Below are 16,471 nucleotides of genomic sequence, written 5' to 3'. Positions count from 1 at the left end.
CTAGGCTTCACCAGTTTTTAAGAATTTTACCATAATTTTGTGTCTCAGTTAATTTCCCCAAAACTTTTAATTTGATTAAAAAAAATTTGATCATATAAAGTTGTTTTCTAGTTGTTTGCCATTTCTTTTAATGATGAAATCATCTCTAGATCTCCTTTAAAATGGTTTAGTATCTTTGCTTCAATAAAAGTGGCAAAGGTGAACAATGAAGAATGAGAGATCAATGAAGTTAGAAAAGTATTGCCCATAATCAAACCTGTGTGAAAAGTTATGAACTCAAGAAAATTTCACTTGAAGATAAGTTAAAGGTAACTTTTAACATTTTGAGCTTATGTATTTTTGTTCATATGTTTTATCACTGTATTTATTTTTTTTTTTGGTAGAGATCATATTTGTTTGAAGCTTAGCTGATATTTTTCTCTTTTACAGGCTTTACAAGATAAATTTGACATAAACAATTTTGAGTATAAGAGAATTCTCAAGCAAACTAAAGAAGGCCATTTGAGGAAGAAAATTATTTGTGTTATAGTAAAAGAAAAAATCACAATACAGCTAATCAATGAGATATGTTGCTCGACCAGGTGTTAGTGCAATAGTGGCAATCTTCTATCTAAGAGCAATAAATGTAAGAAAATCATGAGTTAAAATTTCCATCCTTTCACACTTTCTTTCTAGGCTTAACCATGGATTTGGCTAGTATTTATTTTTTATTTTTATTTTTTTGTGTAAAACAAGAACTTGGTTGAAGTCAATTAGAGAAGGTCCATTGGGCTATTAATTTGGAGACAACTGAAATCTTTTAAACAAAAAATTTATAATCTTACAATTATCATAAGAGAATACATAATAATAATCAATGCTATTTGATATTATGCTTCTTTTTGTATAATTTTTTATTCTCATTTTCTGAAAGTTTCTCATTTTTCTATGTTTGCTTTGTTTTTTTATCAAAAAGAATAGAAGATCAGGAAAACAAATTCAACACACTAGATCTCTTTGGAATATAAATACAACTGATGTGCATGTCAGAAAGTTGGCTTTCTGACTAGAATTCTTCATTAGTTTCTCTCACTGATCCAGCACAACTTGTCAGTAACCTTCCAAGAATCTTCATTCTGGAAATTGCAGCAATAGAAATTCTGTACTTAAATTATTGATTAACATGAAGACTGTTCTCTGCAAATACAGAGTAATTCAACAGAAAGTGAAGCTTTTAGGAGTTAGGACAAAGGGACTTTGACCATGTGGCTGAAACTGAAACCTGGGTTACTTGTTTATTTTCTTCTCTGTTTTTTCATTTTTTTTTTCTTTCTTACCCACCTAACCTGTGTTCATCCGTGCGGTTCAGGCCTTACATATGAGAGTCTGAACCTGAATTGACTCCAGATGTTGCAAGTTTACAAATTTTCAGGAGCTCAGGAGCTGTGTCCGAAAATTTGTTGTCTTTCTCTCCTAAAATAACGGTTACAAATAGATTTTTCCATTTTTCACTTATTTTCTTCTTGGCAGCCAAATTTATTCACCCAAAAATTGCAAAACATTTGATGTGACCATCGTAATTATTTTCTGTCATGAAAAAGGGAAAAGATACCACCAGAAGACGTAGAAAGGGAAGGGAATCCCCACCTAAACAGAAGAACGAAGAAGATTAGAAGAAGAAAGCTTTAAACCAAAGAGATTTATTGATACATTGATGTAAGTTCCCAGTGTCACCAACCTTACACACACACAAGCAACACAAAAAGAGAAAAAAAAAGAAAAAAAAAGGAAAGGGAAAGGAGCAGTGGTCACAGGAAAATCATTTAGTCTTTGGGGAATGTTTTGCCAAATACATATTACAAATGAAGTCACAAAGTTAAAATTTTCACCCGAATTAAGACAGAATCACTAAAATGATGAAAAGGGTTACTGGAAGAAATGAAGAATGTATCAATTTGCAGGAGGATATGATCCAGGCTCGAAGAGGGGCGGACAGCAGCATGAAAATAAGCCACAGCAGCAGAGAAACCACAAACTGCAAAGTAGAAAAACACAATCAGATGTCTCTGAGTGGGAAAATGAGACTCCAAGTTCTTTAGATTAGTGTCTGTTAATTTGACAGGAGAATAAAGCATAAGAAGAAAGAACAAGCTCACCATGAACTCAAGCAATCACCAGGTGGTGCTGGAGGAGAAGGTGGAGGTGGAGGCGCCGGTGGGAGCAAAGGTACTTCTGGACCTGGCAGTGGAGGTTGTGGTGGCGGTGGATCCATCAAGCAATTGAAGAACACAACGGTTAAGGAACCTGGAACTTTTCAAGTACTGATGTTATGTCTCTTTACAGAATCTGGTTTTCTAGTTTATTCTTTGATCTTTGGGTGGTAGTTGAATCTGCTTTTAACGGTGTTTTACTGGTAAATGAAATCTGGTCTCTTTATCTGGGTTTGGTGCATCTTCCTTTCTTCTGTACATGATCCATCTACCATTCCATGTGTAGTAGACCCAGGGAGTTGGTGTTTTTGTTCTTTTTTTCACGTGTTGCCTTCTCTCTTTAATCAATGTCGATGGAAACCCAGAAGAGAAACCCCATGCTTAAGGCATTTCAGGCAAAAAGTCAATTAGAGGGTAGATGGCCAAAGATAATTAGTGATCTTTCTAATCAATGACTCTTGGGTTTCTAGCTTTTTCACCAAACTGGGAGTTAATGCCATGTTGAGATGAAAATTCCCGACTATTCGGAAAATCTTCAAAGTGGTGGGGATTTTTTTGGAAACTTACCATGTATCTGAAACTATTCATTTGGCAGTTATTGAATGCAGGTTTACCACTTCGAAATACCTTATTCTGATGAACACAACAGTCTGGGGAATGTCTATTGTGTAACTAAGGAAGAGAAACAACGTGGCATGTCTTTATTTCTTGTAACTAGACAAAGAGAATCCCACTAGGGTTGTGAACACAACATTGGCATCATCACTCACTCTTACATCTTCATAATGCATTTGTCTCCAATTACTAAATAGATAAGGAGACTAAAACTTGGTTTCTATCTCTGTATTTCCAATAACCTATTACTTTATATAGAATGAGGAAAAAAAAACCCCACCCAAAACCTCTGCTAATGTCATAGGGCAAGTTTCAAAGTGGATATTGGATTTAAAACTCCTACCCTCAATAAATGAACCCATGGGCCCTTATGAGAAATTGATTGAAAACCATATTATATACATACTTAATATCTTTGCATATCTTATACTAATTATCCAATATTGCTTTGTGCAGGGATGCATAACAAATAGCTAGGCAATACGGATGGAGCATGGGCATATACAAAGATGGACATATCCAGTATTTTAGTTATGGAAGACTAGCGACGACAAAAGAAGCTGAGGCAAATTTGGTGGCAATTCAAAGAGGACTGAACAAAGCGAGACAACTAAGATTAGAAATCAAGGAAATTTGGTGCAATAAACCTAATATTTTGACCTTTCTGCCTAAACCAGAGAAACCTTGGCCTATTAGCCTTCTTAATATTTTGGTAGTGGTTGTGGAGGCAACAAAACATGTTAACTACTCTATGTTTTTGTCCCCATGCTCCAAGAGAATTATGCTAGTCTAGCTCAGGTAGCATCTAACAATAGTCCTATATGCATGGAACTACAAACATAAACTGTAACCGATCAGCCAACTAATGTCTGGAGCCCAAACCAACCAGCAATTTCGTCAGTGTTTAGAAACCAAGAAAATGGGAAAACTTACAAAACTTGTAAGAAAGTTAGTTCCAAGGGGAAGATTCTCCTTGTAAAAATTCTTAAATCTTCTTGACCTACTTCACCCTTGGTACTCATTCCCAACAAAGCTTTCAAAAACCAGATTTGATTTTCTTGGACAAAGGTTCCATACTAAACCATTTAAAACTTTTTAAAGTCCATTGATGCGTGTAGCTCAGAGGACAAGAGCAAGTCTCCCCATATGGGAGAGGGGGAATGGGAAACAAAAGAAAGGGATGTGATGCTAATGTGTTACTTTTATCTTTCTATTTTCTTTTTACATGAATAAAGAAGAACAAGATAAAGATGCAAAAATATGAACAGTTAAAACATAAAAAAATACACCTGTTAGGCCTTCATCAAACATGTTGCAATGAGCTTGTGCGAGCATGAGATCCCCTGTACAGATTCACTTCCTCTGATTTGAATGCTCTTCAGACTTGAGTCACAGCTAGAAAGCATCATAAAACCAATAAACTCATGGTTTTAGGCTATAATACACTAAGATATAGTTAGCAATTTCTTCTCCTCAAAATGGGTTCAAATTTCCAGGGGATTGGATGCTTGCCATATGAAATGACTGGAATTGTGGCTCCGTTAAGTCCAGTGTTTCATCATCTGGGGTATGCCAACTTCTAGCATCCAACATTGCTATGTCCAACTCTTTTCTGTGGTCCTCAGCATATATTGTACGGTCTAAATTATTTTGTAATGAACACCAAGCAGACCACCTAGCAGACGTGATTCTTCTTAGGCTTTCGGCATCAGTAGGCTCATCATCCTGTTCCTTGGCCATCTCTATTTCTACCATATTTTCTGTACTCTGACTGGATAATCTCTGCATCGCCACAAACAAATGTTGAGTTAATGGCCTTCTAGAATCTTCTTCACAGAAAGACAGGTTGGAGGGGGGGGGTGAGAGGGGGTTGAAACATGGCAAATAAATGAAAGGATGCAAAGAAACATCCCAGGAAGGACAGAGATCACTTCAGAATACAAAAATAACCAGTACAGCTTCAACTGAAAAGGTATGCCCAAGTAAATGAATGTGGATGGCATAAATTCAAACAACACCAACATCAGGGGTTATAGTAATTGAAAATGCAGAACGAAAACAATGGCAAGGTATAATTAAAAATGATAATTTGATTGCCAGAACTAGGTTCACATATTTTTTGCAGAACACCCGGAGATCTGAACCTAGATCCAAATTTGGATTTTTGCCATAAAATTGATCGATATGACAATACTTCAATGCTTCAGCACATGCTGCTTTTGGCACAATTTATGAGTAATAAAGCTATTGCTAGCATTTAATTTTTTTTCTCAGCTCATCAAAGCCAACAGTATGATGTCCCCTCACAACAACACCAATATATTGGGTACATCAGAACTGTGCAATTACCTGAAAAGGGTTTAGAGGAAAATTCCGCCTCCTAGACATCTCAGGTGCAATTGTGGAAAGGATTTGGACAACCTCACTCATGGTTGGTCGAGAATCAGGATCCAAAAGCAAGCATTCCTTTGCAACATATGCCATTATCTGCATCTCATCTTCAGGGAAGTTTCCTTTCAAAAGTGGGTCAGGCAGTTCTGAAATCACTCGTGTAATATCCTGCAGTCGAGGGATAGCCTAAAACAGGATGGAAAATAATGGAAGCTCAGTAAGAGGACGAAAAAAAAAATTCTCTTTTGATCGGAATACAAATATGCTATACATTGAAGATACCATGCTACTTTATAAAATCTTCCGATCATTTCATGCAATTTTAACTCGTATTTCAGATGGACAAAACCAGCACAGTCAAATGCAGATTTAATTAAGTCATCTAACAGAACTCTTAGCTTGGACATAGTCTTAGCTGTCAACTTAGATTGCACAAAATTGGATAGTAAATGAAGATGATAATTCCCTGAGATTGCTTATATCAGATGAATAGGATCTGATGAATGGGATAATTCAGTAGGGAAGCAGAGCATAAATGATGAGATGTTTCCTGACTGGATGTGTAAAAGAAACCTGGAGCTCAACAACAAGCAAAACATCAGATCCAGCTCTGTCCAGAATCATATCAGGTGAGAGATGACACCAGACAAATTCAATGTTACATCATTTTATTCTTAATCCCAACCCTTTCTGTGCTAAAATTTCACGAGGTAACCACCCTTCTCAATGACTGCAAAGGTTTGAAAAATACCACCCTCAATGGAGAAGGGTCTAACCATACCCTAACCAGTGGGGACAAGCAGGGTGAGGCACCACTTAACCTGCCCCATCACCTTCCACTGGTATAAGAACAAACCAGAATGATGCACAAGAGTAAGAAGAAGAAAAGTCTACCCATATAACAAGGCTTTCATCTCCTTTATTGGACACTTTATGAATGGGATGCCGACCACTGATCAACTCTAGAAGAACCACTCCAAAACTGAAAACATCCGACTTGAGACAGGCCTTTCCAATGACTGCATACTCCGGTGCAAAATATCCAAAAGTGCCTTCCATTCTTGCAGGAGAATTTGAGCAGCTAGCAAGGTCATCACTCCTCAAGCGCTTTGCCATTCCAAGATCAGTTATCTACAATTGGATACAGTGTAAGGGCTCAGATACTATACATGCCATCTTTGTGGTTATCAAGTCAAATTTTAAATTAACAGAAATTGACCCCTGCTTATCCAAGTTGAATCAGATTATTAGAACCAATAACCTAATAAACCTTATCTTTCTAAATTAAATAAAGCCTCTTGATTTTCAATGTATTTGGAGCTTATATTCAACCCAGCAGGGTTGTGAAGTATTCTCAACTGAGTTCACAGTCATACTAGAGGACTTTTCTCCAAAACCGCCTCCCCAATCCTTAACTCTTTGCATTTTTTCCTCTCTAGTCTATATACATATGCATATCTACAAGGTTCTTACTTTAGCTCTAAACTTCTCATCCAAAAGAATATTGGTGGATTTGACATCTCTATGCAAAATTCTTGGAGCAGCAGCTTCATGAAGATATTCCAAACCTCTTGCAGACCCAAAAGCAATGCTAACACGAGTCCCCCAGTCCAAGAGTCCTTTTCCTCGACCATCCAGACAATCTCTTAGATTGCCATTCGACATGTACTCAAAGACCAGTAGCTTCTCAGCCAGTTCTCCCCGAGATTCCAAGCAGTATCCAAGCAAAGGAACCACATGACAATGATTGAGTCTTGATATCAGTTCAATCTATCAAAGGGAAACAAGTCACTGAAAGTCTTAAAACCCATAATAGCATAAAGGACCAATGTTCATTATATTCATCTTTTCCAAAAAAAAAACCTGTAGCAACAAAGGGAATTTATCTAGCAAAGAAAAAAAATCACCACCTTGAGGAAGTACCTCAGTTAAAAATGCAGAATCTGAATTACGTCCCCCATGAGTTTTTAGCCGCTTAACAGCAACAGTAGTACCATCTTTAAGCTGGCCACAATAGACTTGACTGCTTCCCCCATATCCTATCAGATTGACACTGGAGAACTTGTTGGTTGCTTGCTCCAATTCTGAGTAAGTAAACTCATGAATTGTTTCAGTTATTGTTCCTTTTTGGTTTATAAATGTGAAAGGAGCCCCCTGCACGCACCCTGTGGGAGAATAAATAAGCATAGCAGTGGTTTTGGTTACCAATCAAAGTTTAGCCTGGAGTAGCACAATTTATTGTCCAAAATACACCACTAGCGTTTCAAGTTCCTTTCTGTAAGACATACATATTGTTGAAAAACATACATTATCCAACAAAACTTACAAATGTAGTAAGCAGTGATTTACCCAAGGGAATATTAACTGAATAGAAAGACATTTGTTGTACCTTGGCAAGAACTCAAAGGGCCATTCAGAGTAACTGTGAATTCTGACAAGGAATTAGACCTACGACTTATTAGGTTGGCAGTGTCCTTATCTGATGTAAACTGTGGAGGTTGGAGAGAACATTTTCTCTTCTTATGTATATAGCAAGCCAACGAAGCGAAAAATGCAAAAATTGTGAGGAGAACACATATTAGGAGAATGTACAAAGCGACTTTGCTGGAAATGTGCTTCGATGAATGGTTTGTTTGAACAGGAAAACCTGCATGGGAGGCATTTAAAATGCATCCGATTAAGCTTCTGGGTAAATTTGAAAAGGATTGTTCACCATGCATGTAACACTGCTATAAATAGCTTAATAAATCAGCACATGGAATTGCATCAAGAGTAATGCTCAAGTCATGAATGCTATCATACATAATCCAAATAATTAACAAAACATTTGACAAGAACCTATGATTCAACTTCCTCAGTAAACCCCTCACTGATTGACACAGCCATGGGTCACAGCTCGTTGTAGAACCATTCAGAGTTACAACCAGACCAATATAGTACCAGTATCCGTACAACAAGTTGACCAGTTTTCAAATGTTAAGCTGATTTTCTTTTCCATTCCAAATCTCAATTCTAGGTCAGCCATAACAGGGGTTCAAGAATTTCAGTATGGAGGTACCATTGTTGTAATTGTAAATCACCAGCTCAATATAAAAATCAATTAAAGATTTATTTGTTTGTTACTACAGAAAGAAGAAGAAGAAGAAAAAAAAAAGGCTACTCATTCTAAGGCAATATATCCACTGTTGTTAAATTAGAATTTACCAGATGTGCAATTGCAGGCAGCAAAACAACTGGTATTATGAAGACCAGCTGTTTTCGAGAATCTCTCAGCAGGACAAAGACATGTCCATCTATCTCCACCAGCATCTTCTGCAATAAGAACCTAATTTAGTTGGAATGATCAAGCCATATTGAGTGCTAAGTTCATGCCTGAATAATTTCCCATACAGAATTTAGAAAACTCTTGAGATAGATGATTGCAGAATGGTGGGATTCATGTATTTATGTACCACAGTGAAATTGCAAGGATCCATTAAAAGCACATATCTTGGCGATGCAAAGGAGAAAATGTATGCATACAGTTTCCCAAATAATGGGAGCTATTAAGAATGTTTGGTGATAAGTACAAAGCTAGTACAAAGCTTGAGGCTTTCAAGTGCTTATTGTACAGTCATTACCGTACCAGGACTGCAATCACAGGATGTAGAACAGTTGGATGAAATAGCATAGCTCTTATTTTCTTGTTGAGCCCAAGCACATGAGCAGGTCCATTTGTCTCCTGATGCATCTGGAAGCTCATCTGTAAAAGTAAAAAGCCATTAACTGTAGTTACCAGAAAATTAGCCTTGTACTTACGACTTAAGACACTTGTCGTCAAAATAAGTGCAACTGATCACTCACTTCTTGCCACTACGGAGACCTTTCAAGCTAACAGTAACCCTGAAGATTGAGCCTAACCATCCAGAATACTCCTTTTGTCCCACAGAACTGTCTTGTTTGGAGTTTTTTATGCCCCAAATGTGTCCATTGTCAATTTAACACATCAGGTCTTCCTCAAATTCTCAAACCTTAGTAACGTGTACCATTAAAATTCGAGAGGCAAAACTAAATGAGCAATAGAGAGACTACTAGAGGATGATTTTCTATCTCGAATTATATTAGTGTGTAAACATAGCATAACTACCCCACCTTCTAAAGTGATATTTATCAAAATGGACAGTCTTTCAGGGACAGAGGGAGATTTCTTCTGAGACAACTTTAATATTTTCTACTGCTGAAAATAGAAAGTCAAAATGTTCATCCTTAGACATGAGGATCATGAAATTCAATCTAATTTTGCCCTAAGAGATCTCAGATGTGAGATTTCTAGCTGCATTTCTATTGGAAGTTTATTGAAATAGTCAAGCGGTCAAAGAATATAGATTTCTTTCTGCCTATATGATGAATGGTTAGAGGAATTTGGAAAACATTACATAGATACTAACCACAAAGAAAGTTCTGGAAGGAGAGCAGGATACAGACACAAGCTAGGGCCACTTCCAACTAGAGCTTCATTCCTTAAACCCTATCTGAGTGAACGTGATGGATTCCCAATACAAGTCCATCAAAATATATATACACAAATAATGTAGGTACAGAATAGAGTAGCTCCACGGCTAGCTACAATAACATTCTCTATTCCCTAATACTCTCCCTCAAAGTCAAGGGCCCTTCAAGGACCTTGAGTTTGGAACAAAGCAAAGAGAATCGAGGAGAGGAAAGACTCTTCATCAAGATATCTGCTAATTGATCAGACGTGGAAATATACCAAACCAATAACTCCTCGGCCAACGAGATCACAGAAAAAGTGAAAATCAATCTCTATATGCTTCGCCCTGGCATGAAAAACCGGATTCGCAGAGAGGTAGGTAGCACCAATACTATCACACCAGAGAATAGGTGGAGATAGCAACGAGTGGAGATGGCAACGAGATGCCTAAATCAGACAAAAATGACTGTACCCAAGTCAACTCCGTGGTGGCAAGAGCAAGGGCACGGTACTCACTCTTAGTAGTGGATCTAGCTACAATAGTAGTCTGCTTCCGAGACTGCCAAGACACCAAACTAGATCCCAAAAATATAAGATAGCCACCATGACACTTACGATTATCAGGACTCAAGACAACCTGCCCAGTCTGCATCAAAGTAAGCCTCCAGAGATAAGGTGGTAGATGGAGTAATAACAGAGCTGTCCACAGGAAGCTGATACACATCATTTCTAAGGGGCCCGGTCACCAGGATACTGCCCGAGGAGCAATCCTTGATATGAAAACAAGTATCATGGAATTCAAAAAATACAGGATTATCAGAAGTGAATTTACTCACAGATAAGAGATCATATGAAGCAGCGGGAACATGTAAAATGTCAGACAAATGAAATGGAGAATTCGAAACAGAAATTTTAGAATTATCAACAGGATGAATTCACAGACCTGTTCCATTGCTGACCTGAACTAGTTCATTTCCAATGTACTCAGTTGGAGAGCTTATGAATCCCAAGTTTGGAGTAATATGGTGTGAAGCACCTGGGTCAGGTAACCAGTGATAAAAACTATTTGAGGCACTGGCAAAATGAGCCTGAGGCATCTGATAATGACCAACAGCAGATGAAGAAGGTGCAGCAAACCTCTGAATAGCTCCAGCAAACCTTGAAAGCTGACAACAATTTTTAGCTATAAGTCTTGGTCGGTCACAAATCTGGCAATAGAGAGAGAATCGGCCACCACCACGACCTCCTTTACCAGCAAAACGGCCTGAGTTACGACCAGCAGATCGTGATGGAACAGAATTCCGAGAAAAATTTGGCCGAGAAGAGGACTCAGATTGAGAAACTGAAACATTTGCTACCTCTGCTGTGATGTTAGTCACATCTTGTAACACAGAAGCAGATCGAATTTCCTCACAGAGCAACAAACCCTGAAGATCAGGGAGCTTAATAGGAACATCACGAGTTGTAATTGATGTAACAAATGACTGGTACTCAGGCCCTAACCCTCCAAGAATAAACAAAACCAGTTCAGACTCAGAAACGGGGGCAGATGCAAGAGCCAAAGCATCTGAAATTTTATTGACCTTCAGAAGGTATTCATTCATGGAATCAACACCCTTCTTTAAGCTATGCAATTGAAGCCGGAGCTGCATCACTCTCGCTTGAGACGAAGAGGCATAGGTAGAAGCCAATGCATTCCATACCTCAAAAGAAGTCTTTAGACCAACCACTTGTGAATGAACAGAGTCAGTGAGGGAGGAAAGAAGCCAAATCAACAATAGCTGATCTTGTTTATGCCAAGTAACAAAAGCAGGATTGGGTCTTGGATTTGCAGAGTCAGAGTCAAGAAATGGATCAGGACGAGGATTCGTTCCATCAAGAAGACTCATGAAACCAGTGGTGTTTAACAATGGCAGAAATTGAGAACGCCATATCAAATAATTCTCTCCAGAAAGCTTGACGGACAAATAATTATGAACATTCGAAAATGACAGTGAAGGAGACGAGTCCGTAAGTTGCACATCAGATGTGGATGAATCAGAAGCCATGAATCACTTGAAGCAAAAAATGCAAAATTTTCACAAATCTTGACAACGCCGAAACCATATCACAAACTCAAATCCTAAATCTCACATCTGGAAACCAAATCTTGAAACTCAAAGCTTGAAAGCGCTAATTCCATATCTGGAAAAGAGAACTCGACACTTGAAACTCACATCTTGAAACGCTCATCTGAGAATAGCTCTGAAACAGTTCGTTCGTAACGCAGAAATAGATTACATCTCACGAAGGAGGAAAAAAAACACACAGATCTCGAGGAACCAGTTCACTAACTAAGAAGAAGACGTTCAGTTCTCAGATTCAAGAAGACTCAAGAATCAGTTCTTGAACCAGAGCAGAGCAGGAAAACGAGCCGGGGTCAGACCCAAGAGACTGAAACCATAAATGAGTGAACGTGATGGATTTTCAATACAGGTTCATCAAAAAATATATATAAACAAAAAACGTACGTACAGAATAGAATTCCACTGCTAACTACAATTACACACTCAATTCTCTAATAAACCAAGAGGCTAAAAACACGTTAGAGCTTATCTCGTAAGTAGTTGCAGAAAAACCATGCTAAAAACTTAAACCAATTTCAGAGCCGTAATAGAGATTTTGGACTCAATTTTTATTTGAATATCTAGCATAATTGTGCGGAAAAAGAAAATTTAAAGCACAATTATTAGCGAGGAAAAGAGTGAACCTTCATGAGCAATGAGATGTCTTCTCTTCTGGTATGAATGGCTGCAACCCCCAAACCTGCAGCAGATGACAATAAAATTTACTAGGTCCACTCAAAGCATTGCAGAAGAATTTCTTGCAGAGTTGCTCACAAAAGAATTCAGACAAAAAAAGAAAAATTGAAGACTTTTAGCAGAAGATCTCCCATTTTCCATTTCCATCAAGCAATCATTATAGTTGTAGACTATTGAAGAAAATAATAAACGCTAAATCAATGGTTCCAAATGCTTACACCGCCATTGACACACAGATACTTGGAGATTAATGCGTTCTCCAAATACTTGGACAGTATATAGTTAGAGAAATGCTCCATTCATACCCACCACGTCAGTGAATATAAAAATCCTGAAAGAGACACCAAGCGTCTCTAATCTTCCATGTTTTGGTTGCTTTCTATCAACACCAACACCAAGACCAGTTGCTTCTTTAATCTTCTATGGGAAGAAAATGGAAATCCTCAAATTTTCTAAAGATGGATACACAGGTAAGAAATCGAAAAGAGAGAAAAGATTAGTATTTTCAAGGTTTGGCAGTCTCCGCCACTGGTATCACCAACTCTGCGGTGGCTGCTGCGACTTTTGAACAACATAACGTTTTTCATAGTCTTCATCAGGCAGGGCAGCCTCTTTAGTAGTCCACAAAGTTAGTTACAGGTAGTACTCAGAAGACCTATTACCCAAAAAAGGTGGTGCTGATCATAGCTCAGAAGATAGGGTGAAGCTTCTGAACTCTTCAGGGTGTTCGATATGGGTCCCAGTTACCAAAAATACAATCAAATCCATAAGGATGATAGGAACCATTCTTCCATTCAGCTCATCTTAGATTCAGATCTCAAGGTTGTGATTTCGGAAATGCAAGTCCAAGTTTAGACATGAACAGTTCGGATAAAGTTTGCCCCATTTTCAGAACAGATTTCTGTATTACAAGAAGCAATAAGAACCCACAAGAGCAACTGGTTGGAATGAACTGGAGTCTGTGGAAGAACAATCAGAATTACACATACGAAATACTTGGGAAGAGGGAAAGACTGAAGTGACAGTTCGGTGTAACAGGAGCAGAAATTAGTAATCCGAGCAGCAGATGCCTCAGATTCGGGGCAGACTTGAATGTTGTGCATTAAATGTGCAGCACCTGCTGCTGCCAACCAATGATCAAGATTTCAATTTCGGTTGTCCATCTTGCTTTCTGCGCATTAGCACAGTCCATCGTCTTAGGCACCTATCTGAGTTAGGTAGCTTCTTGATAACATGGGCCATAGGTATTTAATCTTTTGGTAGGTCAACATCAGTTAATATCAATCTAACCTGGTTGTAACACCAAGGAAGTCCAGATTTGAGTCTCCATCCTTGCACATCTTTTCCTGGATCCAATTGTTTCGAGCATTTTTGAGTGCAGGAGCATTTTGATCTTTTTCCTTGAAGTAAAGTTCTCACTTCTCACTCATTTTATTTTAATCTCAATCCTTTTGCTGGCTTCTTAGCAGCATCTAGCGAGCTGAAACCTTCTAATGTTTGGTGGGTCTCACTGCAATCCTCCATTGTAAATCTTCACTGTAAATCCTCACCTTGTCCTGGTATACTTGTTTTCTGCTTGCAGAGCCATCTTTAAAGACAATGTGGTCCAACTTATTTTAAATTGCAAGCTGGTCATAGATGGAGATTCTAAGTCTTATTTTGGCTTTGTGAGAAGCAGGACCACGCCCTTTTCCTAGATGCTGTAAAGCAAAAAGCAACCAATCCAACCAGAAGAAGACAAGTAAATCACTTAACCTTACTTCAATCCATTATTCTCCTTTCTTTTCTTTTTTTTGGAAGGACTTCAATCCATCAAACACAAATACTGAATAGCTCTCAACTTAACTGCTTTGCAAAAATATTTTAAAGAGAAATGTAAACCAGATTTTTAAATGTATTTTCGACAATTAACTTAAGGCATGTTTGGTTACATGCATGAATGTGAAATCTCTGGATTTATGAATGCAAGATTTATACCCGTTTGCTTGTGAAAATCCCTGGATTCATGAAATCTAGGGATTCATCTTTTTACATTAAAAACGTGAATCTGTAGATTTATCACCCCTACTCTACTAAGTCCTAAACATTTGCACATTCACAAAAATCACATCAACGGAACTCTCCGAACTTCGACTTTTGAACAAGAATGAAGAGCTCTCTAGGGTTTTTCAATCGACAGAGGAACTTCTCTGGATTTCTTCATCTCTCGCCTCAACATTCTCTCCACAACTGTTTTGGTCGAATGTAGATCTTGTTCTTCATTTTTCTTCTTCTTCTACTAATATCTTCTTCTCATGGTAGGGTTGGAGCGAAATAACGAGATTTTTGTTGGAGCACATTTTTCTGGAGCAAGTCACAGGTACAATATGTGCTTCTTCTTCTTCTTCTTCTTCTTCTTTCTATGTTTTGTAACCTTGCTATATCCTTCTTCTTCTTCTTGCTAATAAAGAAGTTCACAAAGAATGAAAACTAGGAGAAGGTCCATCTGAAGGATCATGAGGTCCAACATGACATGAGCAAGCTTCAAAATTGTATTTAGCAAGTTTATATACATGTTTGCGCAGCTTGGGAGCTGCTTGCCCATAAAATAAGCTCTTCAATTGGATGATGATCTTTCATTAATGAATTTGAGTAATTAGATGTGAGCTTTCATTTTCCTGAATCAAACTACCCTGTTGATGATGATCTTTTCATCATTTTTTTTTTTTGGTAATCTGATTTTTCATTTCACTGCATGCTGTCATTTTTTTTTTAAGTTGTACACTATATTCAATTTAATTCAAGGTTTTAAACTTCATGTAGCTAGCAGCATTAAGGGGTAACAGTGAGATCTAATGAAACAATAAAAGAAACTTAAGGGTTGGTTATGATGTACCACAAAGCAACACTATGGGGAATAAGATAACTTGATAAATCAGGATAGGAAAGACTGGTATCTAAAAACAACTAAGCATATACCAGCACAGGGTAGTCCTCACTAGCATATGAAAATAAAAACTTCATCTCAGTTCTAAGCACTAGTTGGATGCTAGTATTTAAATTTTAAAAACAACTAACTTACCTAATCAAACAATTTTGGAGATAGAGCTTAAATCAAACATATTTCCTTCATCTCAGAATTTTAACCTAGGATGATGCACAGCCTTGGGCTGACCCAAACCAAACCAGATTTCTAGACCAAGATGCACTAGGTTCAGTTGCAGTCATGGATCTAGTAGGATTTTAGGAAATATATTATTTGGGGAAATTATGTCTTTGTTTATTTTAAAAATCAGATTCTTGGTATTAGCTGTATGTATCCTTGTCAAAAATATTGCAACCTATAGTTTTGTTGCTTGATATTGGGCCACTTTTCTATTTCTTAGCTGATTTTCATGACACTAATGACTGAAAAATATGTTCATACTATCTCTGTGCTTGATCATAAAATGATCATTTGTTTTATTATGCTTCTCTTGGTTCAATTGTGTGCAATTGCATTTTGTTAGATGGTGGACTCACAAACTCAAGAGACACAAGACAAAAAAAATAAATAAATAAATAAATAAAATGATAATGCCAAGTGGTCAAGGCCTTAGTTCAACTATTTTTTTAGAGACTTTGGCGACCCATCATAGATGCGGCAAAGGTTGGGGATAACGGCCTTAGGCTAGCCCACTTTGCTGAAATTGTAGACAGGATAAATAATGTTCTCCACACTACATATGAGCCACACCAAATAAAAAACCACTATCGGGTGTGGAGGTTGAAAATTAAAGCACTGATGAACCTAATCAAGTGTAGCGGCTTGGGATGGAACCATCAAAATTCATGTTTCGATGGGCCGGAACACCTATGGGCTGGATTTCATGTATGAACATTTACTTTTTAATCAATAATTTTTTCATCATTTGCATTCAAATGGTTTTGAAAATACATTTTTAGCAACCGACATGTCAATAGTACATTTGTGCAAAAGTCAAGAGAGAAGTATTGGAAAGACCACCCATTCCTTCAAATCCATA

At 37.6% G+C, this 16,471-nt stretch overlaps 1 protein-coding gene across 2 annotated transcripts; it reads right to left on the bottom strand.

Annotated features, from left to right (window-relative positions):
- Positions 1 to 1,277: 1,277 nt before the first annotated feature.
- On the bottom strand, positions 1,278 to 12,434 carry LOC149023501 (receptor-like serine/threonine-protein kinase NCRK). Of its 2 annotated transcripts, XM_089144037.1 has the most exons (11): positions 12,416 to 12,434; positions 10,610 to 12,099; positions 8,821 to 8,937; positions 8,400 to 8,507; positions 7,585 to 7,842; positions 7,119 to 7,360; positions 6,669 to 6,965; positions 6,090 to 6,326; positions 5,154 to 5,381; positions 2,136 to 4,586; positions 1,279 to 2,014 (listed from the first exon to the last, which is right to left on the bottom strand). In XM_089144037.1, the coding sequence occupies exons 2-10, from the start codon at positions 11,712 to 11,714 to the stop codon at positions 4,278 to 4,280; spliced, it is 2,901 nt and encodes a 966-aa protein (XP_089000163.1). In that variant the 5' UTR covers positions 11,715 to 12,099; positions 12,416 to 12,434; the 3' UTR covers positions 1,279 to 2,014; positions 2,136 to 4,277. The 2 variants fall into 2 exon arrangements, with proteins under 2 accessions (XP_089000164.1, XP_089000163.1); XM_089144038.1 differs by lacking the exon at positions 12,416 to 12,434 and having other exon boundaries at positions 1,278 to 2,014; positions 5,154 to 5,363; positions 10,610 to 12,408.
- Positions 12,435 to 16,471: the final 4,037 nt, after the last annotated feature.

This window comes from Hakea prostrata, chromosome 2, assembly GCF_041222555.1.
Source record: "Hakea prostrata isolate BN-2017 chromosome 2, UWA_Hpros_2, whole genome shotgun sequence".
Taxonomy (NCBI): domain Eukaryota; kingdom Viridiplantae; phylum Streptophyta; class Magnoliopsida; order Proteales; family Proteaceae; genus Hakea; species Hakea prostrata.
The sequence above is the reverse complement of the archived record's forward strand: the minus strand, read 5'-3'. Positions and strand labels throughout refer to the sequence as shown.